This window comes from Carya illinoinensis, chromosome 8 (genome assembly GCF_018687715.1).
Source record: "Carya illinoinensis cultivar Pawnee chromosome 8, C.illinoinensisPawnee_v1, whole genome shotgun sequence".
In the NCBI taxonomy this organism is placed as follows: Eukaryota; Viridiplantae; Streptophyta; class Magnoliopsida; order Fagales; family Juglandaceae; genus Carya; species Carya illinoinensis.
This window is the reverse complement of record NC_056759.1, coordinates 16502574-16512628: the sequence shown is the minus strand read 5'-3', so window position 1 is coordinate 16512628 and position 10055 is coordinate 16502574. Positions and strand designations below refer to the sequence as shown.

At 40.8% G+C, this 10055-nt stretch overlaps 2 protein-coding genes across 4 annotated transcripts; both read right to left on the bottom strand.

The window, feature by feature from the left end:
* Nucleotides 1-900: 900 nt before the first annotated feature.
* On the bottom strand, nt 901-4912 carry LOC122318873 (protein indeterminate-domain 12-like). Of its 3 annotated transcripts, none has more exons than XM_043136586.1 (4): nt 4775-4912; nt 3632-4693; nt 3150-3564; nt 901-2025 (listed from the first exon to the last, which is right to left on the bottom strand). In XM_043136586.1, exons 2-4 carry the CDS (start codon nt 3795-3797, stop codon nt 1167-1169), a joined length of 1440 nt encoding a protein of 479 aa, XP_042992520.1. In that variant the 5' UTR covers nt 3798-4693; nt 4775-4912; the 3' UTR covers nt 901-1166. The 3 variants fall into 3 exon arrangements, with proteins under 3 accessions (XP_042992520.1, XP_042992522.1, XP_042992521.1); XM_043136588.1 differs by having other exon boundaries at nt 3150-3546; nt 4775-4910; XM_043136587.1 differs by having other exon boundaries at nt 3632-4869.
* A 4256-nt stretch (nt 4913-9168) lies between these two features.
* Nucleotides 9169-9729, bottom strand: LOC122274463. Its single transcript, XM_043083498.1, has one exon. It carries the CDS (start codon nt 9727-9729, stop codon nt 9169-9171), a length of 561 nt encoding a protein of 186 aa, XP_042939432.1.
* Between the last annotated feature and the right edge of the window lie 326 nt (nt 9730-10055).

Below are 10055 nucleotides of genomic sequence, written 5' to 3'. Positions count from 1 at the left end.
AACGCAGCCTTAAATTATGCACAAAGAATGCTCGGTCAACAGATTCTTGTTTACCCTTGTTAGGGCTGAAGTAACACTTTCGGGAAACAAAAAGCAGTAAAATCGTCAAATATTAATAACCCTCGAATATTATTCTCTCGTCACGTCTCAATTATTGATCACCAGGTAATTCGATCTAAGTTTAGCTCCATTTGTATCGACAAGACTTCGTGGGAGTCTATCAAAGAGACCAATGCATGACAGCTTAATTTCTATCAATATGCATGATGGGGGAAATTGGGATCAATTCTACCGTCATTCAGATTGGCATGACATTGTCCAATCATCTTGTTAATGCGTGAATAGAGATTTTGACGGATAGTGGGCAACTTTTAGTATCTGATCATCCTGTTGTTGATTAAAGAAATAACACGTACATATATTGATGACAGTAAACATAGGGAGGTGGCCAACCTAGCTAATGCCACTAGGTATAGTCTCTCGATGGTTTTGGCATGTATGAACAAGCCACTATGACCTCAGTGAAGAAGATCCAAAGAAAAAGGAGGGGTATTGGGGATTTCACTTTTTCTTTTTTAATGCCTTTATTTGTGGGGGTGGGGATGGGGTAAAACTATCCTTAACTGGTCTTATTGGCATTTACTTTTCAAAATAAGAAAATAAAGTGCTATATTTTTAACTCAAACCCCAGCTCCTCCTAGAATTCGTCTGTAACTAAGTGAGAATTAATTTTCTGCGACATATACATCAGAATGCCGCAATGACTGTGCATCAGGTGGGATATCAATAAGAGCCAAGAAAAGAAGAAGAACAAAGAAAAAGACAAGGGAGTACTGAGAAACGTCAAAATGAAAGAAAAATCAGAACGTCCTGGCTAGCACATGCGGGTAAAAATCCTAATGACAGAAGCTCACTCCATTTTAAACGGATGTAAAGAGTTAATTAAAAACAAATAAGAGTAAAGCTAGGGTAGCATACCTCTTTAAAGGGAAACTACAGCGAATATTTATCTAGGAAAGAAAATTGCCATCAAATACGCAAATAAATTTGGGACGTACGTCGAACTTCCTTTGGTGGGGGAGGCATAGGCATTGGTACTTATGCCCTTTTACAGGAGTTTGAAGTAGTATTTCTGCCTGCTCGTTTAATTTCAAGCTTTTCTAAGATCAACAATCCCCCCAAGTTTCGGAGGCAGGCTCTGCGAATCCAAAACCATGGGACTTCAACAGCGTGTGGTCAGTACGTTCATATGGTTGTTGGAACGTCTGATGATGGTCTGCGGCGCCACTTCTCGTGAACGATAGCATATCTTTCACGTTCACACTAACGTTAACGTGACCACCATGTCCTACGTCCCCTGCACCATTGCCATCCGTCAGACCCAGAAAGTCCCTTGTCAGACGGTCAGTCTTCCGCCACGCTGCAATGTCTCCGGACATGAACCCTGTACCCATGTACTCGGAGGCCGGGATGTGACTCATTGGGTTCATTTGAGTCACTGTTCCAAACTCGCCCATGTTGTTTAAGTGAGTCATCATGTGGCCCACTGACTGAGCCTGTTGGGTTGCAGTGGTAGCTGCACCGACGGTTGCAGCCTTTTGGAGGAGTGCAGTGGCTGAGAGGTGTGCTGACGTGGCAGGTTTGGAGGTGTGTTGGGTGGTCACATGAAGGTTTTGGAAGGGTGAGGTTATCAAGGCCTTGGGGTGGTGCTGTGTCGGTGGTTCTTGGAAGAAAGTTTGCGCATGGGGAGAAGAGAGAGGATGTAGTGGCATTTGGAAATGGTGAGCTTCAGGCTTGATCTGAACTAGGTTATGGGTGGAATTAGGGTTAGGGTTTTGGGGTGGGTCCCAGGGAGTGAGCTGGGAGATGTGGGTTTGTGGTGGGGTTGGGAAATGTTGAGTTGGAAAGGGGAAGAGAGGCTGAACTGTTGTCCGGTTTGTTGTGGCTAATTGGTTTGCTGAGAGTCTTGCACTTTCTTCAGCTAATGCATCACAGAAAGCTCTATGGGTAATGAAACTGTCCTTCCTATAGTATTCACATGAAAATTAGAGAAAAAAAAATCCAGAATATGGTAATAAGCAGATCACAGGAGATCACGGAGACATGATAATTTTTTTTATGGTTTCGTGCATGCATCTATTAGTTTGAGAAGGAATATTGTTGCATATATACGCACCCTAATCAACATAAATATGTAAAAATGAGTATTCGCACCCTAATGTTGCATGCGGATGGCAAAGAGACACAAAGGTCAAAAGGCTTAGAGAATATAAAGGAACGATCTTGACACTTGACATGCACAATGGGCACATGATAAGTACCCTTATACAACTAGATCAGCCAATGCATGAAACAAAGATATGCAATTGAAGCCCCATGTCACGAAGAGAAAAGCAAGAAAATCACCAGATCAGATTCATTTTTTTGCAGATTTATCAGGTTTCGTAATGATGAAAATCAGAGATTCAGTACTCTTCAGCAAGTAATTAATTGCATGCTTCAGGAAAAAATCGTCATGGATTTTCTCAGCCATGAAACTTCAAAAGGATTTAGCTTTCTTTTTAAGTTTTTTCTTTTTCCTGGATAAAGAGCAGACCATCATTATTTTTGATACTGCAGTCACTCCGTTAACAAAGTACCAATAAAGGCTAGATATACACAGTAAAAGGAGGGGTTATGGGAGAAAAACAATTTAGTGTTGAGTCACAGACAATACAGTAAATGAAAGGTTGCAAGCATTCTTTCTTTTGGTTCTCTGATCTCTTTTCATACATCAACTTAAAATGGTTCAGAATTCAGTGGTATGCTATCAGTTTTTCTTGTAATGTCACCAGCAATATACACTTATATTAGTAGTCTCTACCTTCATGCAAGCTGCCATTTCGTTTATAGGCTCCCCAAATATTCCATGCAGCTCTTACCAAGTTAGCATTCTTGTCTACGAGCCTCCAAAAACCCAACAAAGAAATATATATATATATATATATACACATATATATCAAAGACTGTCCTAACATTAGAGTGAGCATCATGGCTGACAATCCTTAGTAATGAATGATAGCAAAGAGAACATCGTAAAATCGAAAGGAAGGCATCTTAATATGAAAAATATATATATATATATATATACCAAGACAAAATAATCGTACCTTGAGAAAAGGGTTCCACAGTCACATCTATATTCTCTTGTCCCACAGGTTTTAGAATGAGCCTTCCAATCTGATTGAACAGCATAGATCTTTGAGCATTTCTCACATTTCCACTTCTTCTCCCCATGTTTCCTGCAATAGTGTTTCTTAATTCCTGTAAGATCACCCAGAGCCCTTGAAGGATGGTGGTGAACACAAGAAGGCTCAGGGCAAACGTAAGCTCTCTTTCTGACCTCTTTGCTGTTTCTTTGCTTCAGCTTCCAAGGGAGGTTATGGCCTCTCCTGTGAAGCTGAAGGTTTTGATCCCTCTGAAAGCCCTTGTTGCAGATCTCACACACAAATCTATTGGTGGCCAGTAGGGTCTTTGGAGATAATGCAATCACTTCGGAATCTGGGTCTGAATCACCATCAAATACTAAGACCAAAATGAAACATGAGAGCAATCTAATGTAAAATTGAAGAGACATGGAAATAGATCTTACCTGGGTTTCCAGGAAGGCTTCTCTTTTTCTTCATCTTTTGTGGCTGCTGTGGATTAGTAGTTGAAAGCACTCGATTTAACGTATCAAGGTCCTGAACTCTTGTACCAGAAGAAACACTAGCTTCTTCAGACAAAGAAGTTGAATTAGACATAGCTGCAGGCAGCATCGCCTTTGACTAAAACTACGGCCAACAGAGGAAAACAAGAAAATCCAATAATCTGATCTCTTCGTTTGTTTGAATTCTTCTCCCACTTTATTGTTTCTTCAAGTAGCCCTTTTGCACCTTTGAATAGACTAAAAAGGCCAACCTAGGAATAGAGAATCCCAGCTTTGGACATAACTAAGCTCGCTGAAGAACAGGTGGCAGTAACACATAGCCACAGAAAGGCATCATTCATTGGTTTGGCAAAAGCAAAATTAATCTCGTGAGAAGAATGATGATGGTGATGATGACGAAAGGTTATTCTCCAAGTCGCTATCTAGGCCATGGATTGCTTGCCTGAGCAACTCTGCAGAACCTGTTCAGATATATCTCTTTCCACTTCCTCTCTCTCTCTCTCTCTCCTAAAGCCATCATAGCTTTCACCATGCAGTCTAACATGGAAAGAACAGTCAATAAGATGGTTTTCCTTAAAACATCCTCCCAAACCAATAGCCCTTTCCCTCTCCTATTTATCCATACATGTGTACAAAGAGATCAGGGACAGAAAATGAACAGAAAAATCAGTAGCTGGGTGTTGTAGAGGGTAGTGCACAGAGGGTAGAGGGTCATGATTACAGGGGCAGCCTGAGTGGGTGGTAAATTGATAAAAGAAGAAAAGAAGAAATCAAGGTAGGGAAAGAGATGGGAAGCAAAAAAGAACGAAGAAAAGAGCCCTGAATACTGTAAAGTAGGGGGGCGAGAGAGAGAGAGAGAGAGAGAGAGAAGGGATGGGGGCTGCCCGAGAAAAGACTGGGAAGAATCGCAACCCCACTTGACTCAGAAAATTTTCTCCTTATTTTCTTATTCGATTTCTTTCGATTTGAGTCTGAAGTTAGCACTTTCTGTCTTTTCCTTTGTTCCTGTAATAAAACACCCAAATCCTAAAAGGCCCTTGATTTTAATGGAATGATATTAAAAAGAGGGATTGCTTATTTGCTTACCAGAAGGCTTAGATCAAGAATGAGACGCTGGAAAAGCTTTGAAGGTGGTAAAGGCAAAAGTGTTGAAGATAGGCCATCTCAACCTTTCATAAAACCCCACAGTAACATGATCCATTTCATTGATCGACTCTTAGCTTTATATATATATATATACAAGTCCTACAAATTTACTATAAATTATAACAATCAGCTTGTTGCTATATAATTATCATTGTCAGAGTTGGCAAAAATGGAGCTGAGCAACGTTAAGCATGGTAAATGGTGAAAGGAAAATAGAGCAAGAGACAGTAAACGGTAGAGCACGAAAAGGGAACAAGTCGGTAAAATGTTGTATATTTCATGCTGTACAGTGACTACGAATATATAGAAGGAATCAGTTAAACCTATACAATATAAAATATTGAAATATCCCTAAACATTTATACAAATGACTATATACTTGTCTGTGTGAGTCTGTTGCTCATTCTGTTTAACATTTCCTGAGCTGTTTGGCAATGTGGCAAATAATGTGCTATTTCGTAATATCCCCCGCAAGATGGAGAATAGATATTTTCTATCTCCATCTTGGATAGTAAGAAAAGAAATTGTGATGATGATAAGGCATTTGTGAATATGTTCGCAAGTTGAGAAAAAGAACGAATTGGACAGGGCCGCAAGAAGCCAGCTTGAATTTTGTCACGAATGAGATGACAATCCATTTCGATGTGTTTGGTGCGCTCATGGAAGACCAGATTCTTGGCAATGTAGAGCGCGGCTTGATTATCACAATATAAGTCAATTAGGATTGACATAGGGAGGTGCAAATCTTTAAGTATATAAGACAGCCATTGTAATTCGCATGAAGTGGTGGCCATGGCCCTATACTCAGCCTCGGCAGATGAGCGAGAAACAACTGACTATTTCTTTGATCGCCATGAGATGAGTGAGCGACCAAGGAAAATGCAAAATCCCATAACCAATCAACGTGAATCAAGGCAAGATGCCCAGTCGGAATCTGAGTATGCACGAAGAGTAAGTGTGGAGCTGGAAGAAAAAGAACAGGCCCTGAGCTGGAGATTTTTTGATGTAGCATAAGACTTGCTGAGCAGGGTGAAGGTGTCTTGATGTAGTAGCTGTCATAAATTGACTCAAGTGCTGAACTGAGTAGCATATATCTGGCCGAGTGATGGTAAGGTAGAGAAGTCTTCCGAGTAGGTGCCGATAAGGAAGAGGATCCGAGAGAGTTTCTCCAGTGTCTTGGCCAAGTTTGATATTTTGATCCATTGGGATTTTGAGGGGGCAAGAGCCAAGTGAGCCAGCATCAGCTAAGATGTCTGTGGCATATTGCTGGCAAATAAAAATTCCCTCAGATGATCGAGCAACTTCTATGCCGAGAAAATAACGGAGATTGCCAAGAGATTTAATCTGGAATTGATCTTGGAGAAAAGCTTGAAGAGTATCAATGGATTCCATGTGAGAACTGGCCACGATGATATCATCAATGTAAACAAGAAGGGCAGTGAATAAACCATCCTTGATTGGGTGAAAAGGTTGTAGTCGGCTTTGGATTGCTGAAAACCAAAATGGAGTAGAGCATTAGAAAATTTTTGGTACCATTGTCGCGAGGCTTGTTTCAAGCTGTAGAGACTTTTATTGAGTCGACAAACTCGTGAGTCGGAGGTTTGTGCCTGTATACTTCTTCATCTAAGTCGCCGTGGAGAAAAGCATTTTGGATGTCGAATTGCTTGAGGTACCAGCCTTGAACAGATGCAGCTGCCAACAAGGTTCGGACAGTAGCTAATTTAGCTACGGGTGAGAAAGTTTCAGTGTAGTCGAGTCCTTCTTGTTGTGTAAAGCCTTTAGCGACCAAGCGCACCTTATACCGTTCGATACTGCCATTTGAGTTGTGTTTAATCTTGAATATCCACTTGCAGCCAATGGCACGTTTGCCAGGTGGTAATTCAACAAGAGACCAAGTGTTGTTGAGTTCAAGAGCAGCTATCTCAGATTTCATAGCCTCACACCAATTAGAATTTTTAATAGCTTCACCATATGAAGAATGTTCAATGGAAGAAGAAATAGCAGATACAAAGGAAAAATATGAGGGAGATAACTTGTGACAAGAAAGAGTGGCAGAGAGAGGAAAAGGCTTACCAGGTGCACATGGTGTATACTTGGACAATGATAAGGAAGAAGTAGTGGAAGCATGAGTTTGCTGTAATTGAGAAGATTCCATGATTTGTAGGGGAGGTGGGTTGAGTGTGGAGGGGCAAAGGTATTGGTTAAGGTGTGTTGGGGGTTTACGTAGACAAGTGGAACGTCGTAGTGGGGGTGGTGGAGGGGGCAAAGGTATTGAGGATGGGGAGATGAGTTGTGGCTTGGTAGGTAGGGACACGAAAATATTGTGGACGTCATTAAAAGAATCTGGGTCAGGTAATGTGTAATTAGGAAGATGTGAAGGAGTGGTCAACGTATTTGAGTTGAGTGGTGGGTTTGGATTGGAGATTAGAGATGAAGTATGAAACGGGAAGACATTTTCATGAAAAATAATGTCACGGGAGATGAAGATTTGGTGGGTGTCGAGGTCGAGTAATTTGTAACCTTTGGCATCAAAAGGATATCCTATGAAGGCACAATGATGACGACTCCGAGGATCAAACTTACGGCGATGTTGGGAGAGGGTAGAGGCAAAGGCAAGGCAACCAAAGACACGCAAATGAGAATAAGATGGTGGTTTATGGAAGAGTATTTGATATGGAGTTTTATTTTGGAGTAGAGGTGTGGGAAGTAGATTTATTAAATATGTGGCAGTGAGTATGCAATGAGACCAGAAATGGAGAGGAATTTTAGATTGGAATCGAAGCCCGAGCAACTTGGAGAAGGTGTTGGTGTTTGCGCTCGACTAATCCGTTTTGTTGGGGTGTTTCTACACATGATTTTTGGTGGATAATGCCATGTTTAGAGTAGAAATCGGCCATGAAAAATTCAATTCCATTATCGCTGCGTAAAATTTTTATGTGAGTATTGAATTGATTTTTGACCAAGTGATAAAAAAATATGAGGCATGATTGAGCATCAAATTTATTTTTCAGTAAATAGACCCAAGTACATCGTGAAAAATTATCGACGATGGTGAGGAAAAATTTACTACCATCGTGGGCAATAATGGAATGAGGTCCCCACAAGTCGCAATGTATAATTTCAAAGCATGAAATAGTAGTATGAGTGCTGGAATTAAAGGGGAGCCGAGTCTGTTTGGCAAGAGGACACACTAAACATGGTAAAGATTGCTTTGTATTCAAATGTGTAGTTACATGTAAATCATGAATCAAATGCATGCAAGTGGGTGAGGGGTGGCCTAATCGATAGTGCCATAAATCATGAGCACAATTGTTAGGTTGGACAGCGGCTGTGATGTAATTTTGTGAATGAAAATTCTGTGACAAAGTGTTGGTTAAGGCATTTGGAGAGACTGAATCTTGGAGGAGGTGATAAAGACCATGTTCCACGCTACCCTTCCCAATCGTTGTCCAGGGAGAAAGGCCCTGAATAAAGCATGAAGTGGGAAGAAAAATGAGACAACAGTTTAATTGATGAGCTAGTTTGCAAGCAAACAATAAATTGAAATTAAAAGAAGGTACGCAAAGAACATTATGAAGTAATATGGTGGCTGTCACTTGCACAGTACCAACGTGAGTGACTGCTGCAACTTCACCGTTGGGAAGTTTCACAGATTGTGAAATGGATGAAGTAATGGTGGTGAAAAGGGAAGGACTACAAATCATAAGATCCGTAGCCCCTGTGTCAATGATCTAAGGGGCAGAGGAGAGTAAAATTGAAGAAAAACAGAAGGATATACCAGCAGCAGAAAAGGATTGTGAGTTGGAAGAAATAACTGCTTGAGCATGATTGGCACATGGTGAAGTATCCTTATTGTGCAGCAAGGCTATGAGGTCTTGATATTGTTCTTTTGTCAATGACAAACTTGTTCTAGGTGTAACTTCAATAAGTGGGCTTGAGGAAACAGCATTGGCTCTTGGTTTATGTAGTTTGCGGTTGGGAGGGTACCCATGGAGCTTATAGCAACACTCGATCGTATGACCAATCATTTGACAGTGCTTGCAAGTGGGAACTGTTGCATTGCCTGATTTGAAACAATTAGCAAGTGTATGACCAGTGATCTTGGAATGGTTGTAATATGGTTTTTCTCTTTTGCTCTGATGTTGGGAATAATTTGAGGGGATGGTTCGACCAGCAAGGTCGATGGAATCAGTAGGTGGGGTGGAAGAAGTAATGGAACGGTGACGTTCTTGCTGTTCTATATGGGAAAAAACTTTGTTGACTGGGGGAAGAGGGTCAATCAGCATAATTTGGTCTCGGACGTTGTTGAATGAGTCATTCAAACCCATGAGAAATTATATGACGCAGTCACGTTGATATCGAGCTGAAACCAGCTTAGATGAGCCACAAGAACAAACAAGTAAGGGGTCATAAACATTTAATTCATCCCAAATAGATTTAAGTTTACCGTAATAGGCATTCACAGAGTCATCATCCTGCGTAAGGTTTGCCAATCTCTTCTTGAGTTCATAGATGCATGGCCCATTTTGTGGTGAGAAGCGTTCTTCCAATTTGGTCCAAATCTCGTGAGCATTATCAACAAACGCAACAGAGGAACGAAGGGGAATGTTGATTGAATTTTGCAGCCAAGATACAACCATATCATTACATCTTTCCCAGTGTTCAAAAAGGGGGTCTTTGGGTGTGGATGGTTTAGTAAGGGTTCCATTTAGAAATTCAAGCTTATTTTTGGCTCTAAGAGCTCGATGAATCGAACGAGACCAAGTGGGGAAATTTTCAGCTGTAAGAAGTTCTGTGACGAGCACAGTACCAGGATTGTCCGTGGTTTCAAGTCTATATGGGTTGTTTGGGTTTTTGAGGTTTGTGTATTTGGCAACAGGATCTTCGGCGGCCATATTTCACCGCTCTGACACCATGTCAGAGTTGGCAAAAATGGAGCTGAACAACATTAAGCATGGTAAATGGTGAAAGGAAAACAGAGCAAGAGACAGTAAACGGTAGAGCACGGAAAGGGAACAAGTCTGTAAAATGTTGTATATTTCATGCTGTACAGTGACTACGAATATATAGAAGGAATCGGTTAAACCTATACAATATAAAATATTGAAATATCCCTAAACATTTATACAAATGACTACTTGTCCGTATGAGTCTGTTGCTCATTCTGTTTTACATTTCCTGAGCTATTTGGCAATGTGACAGATGATGTGTTATTTCGTAA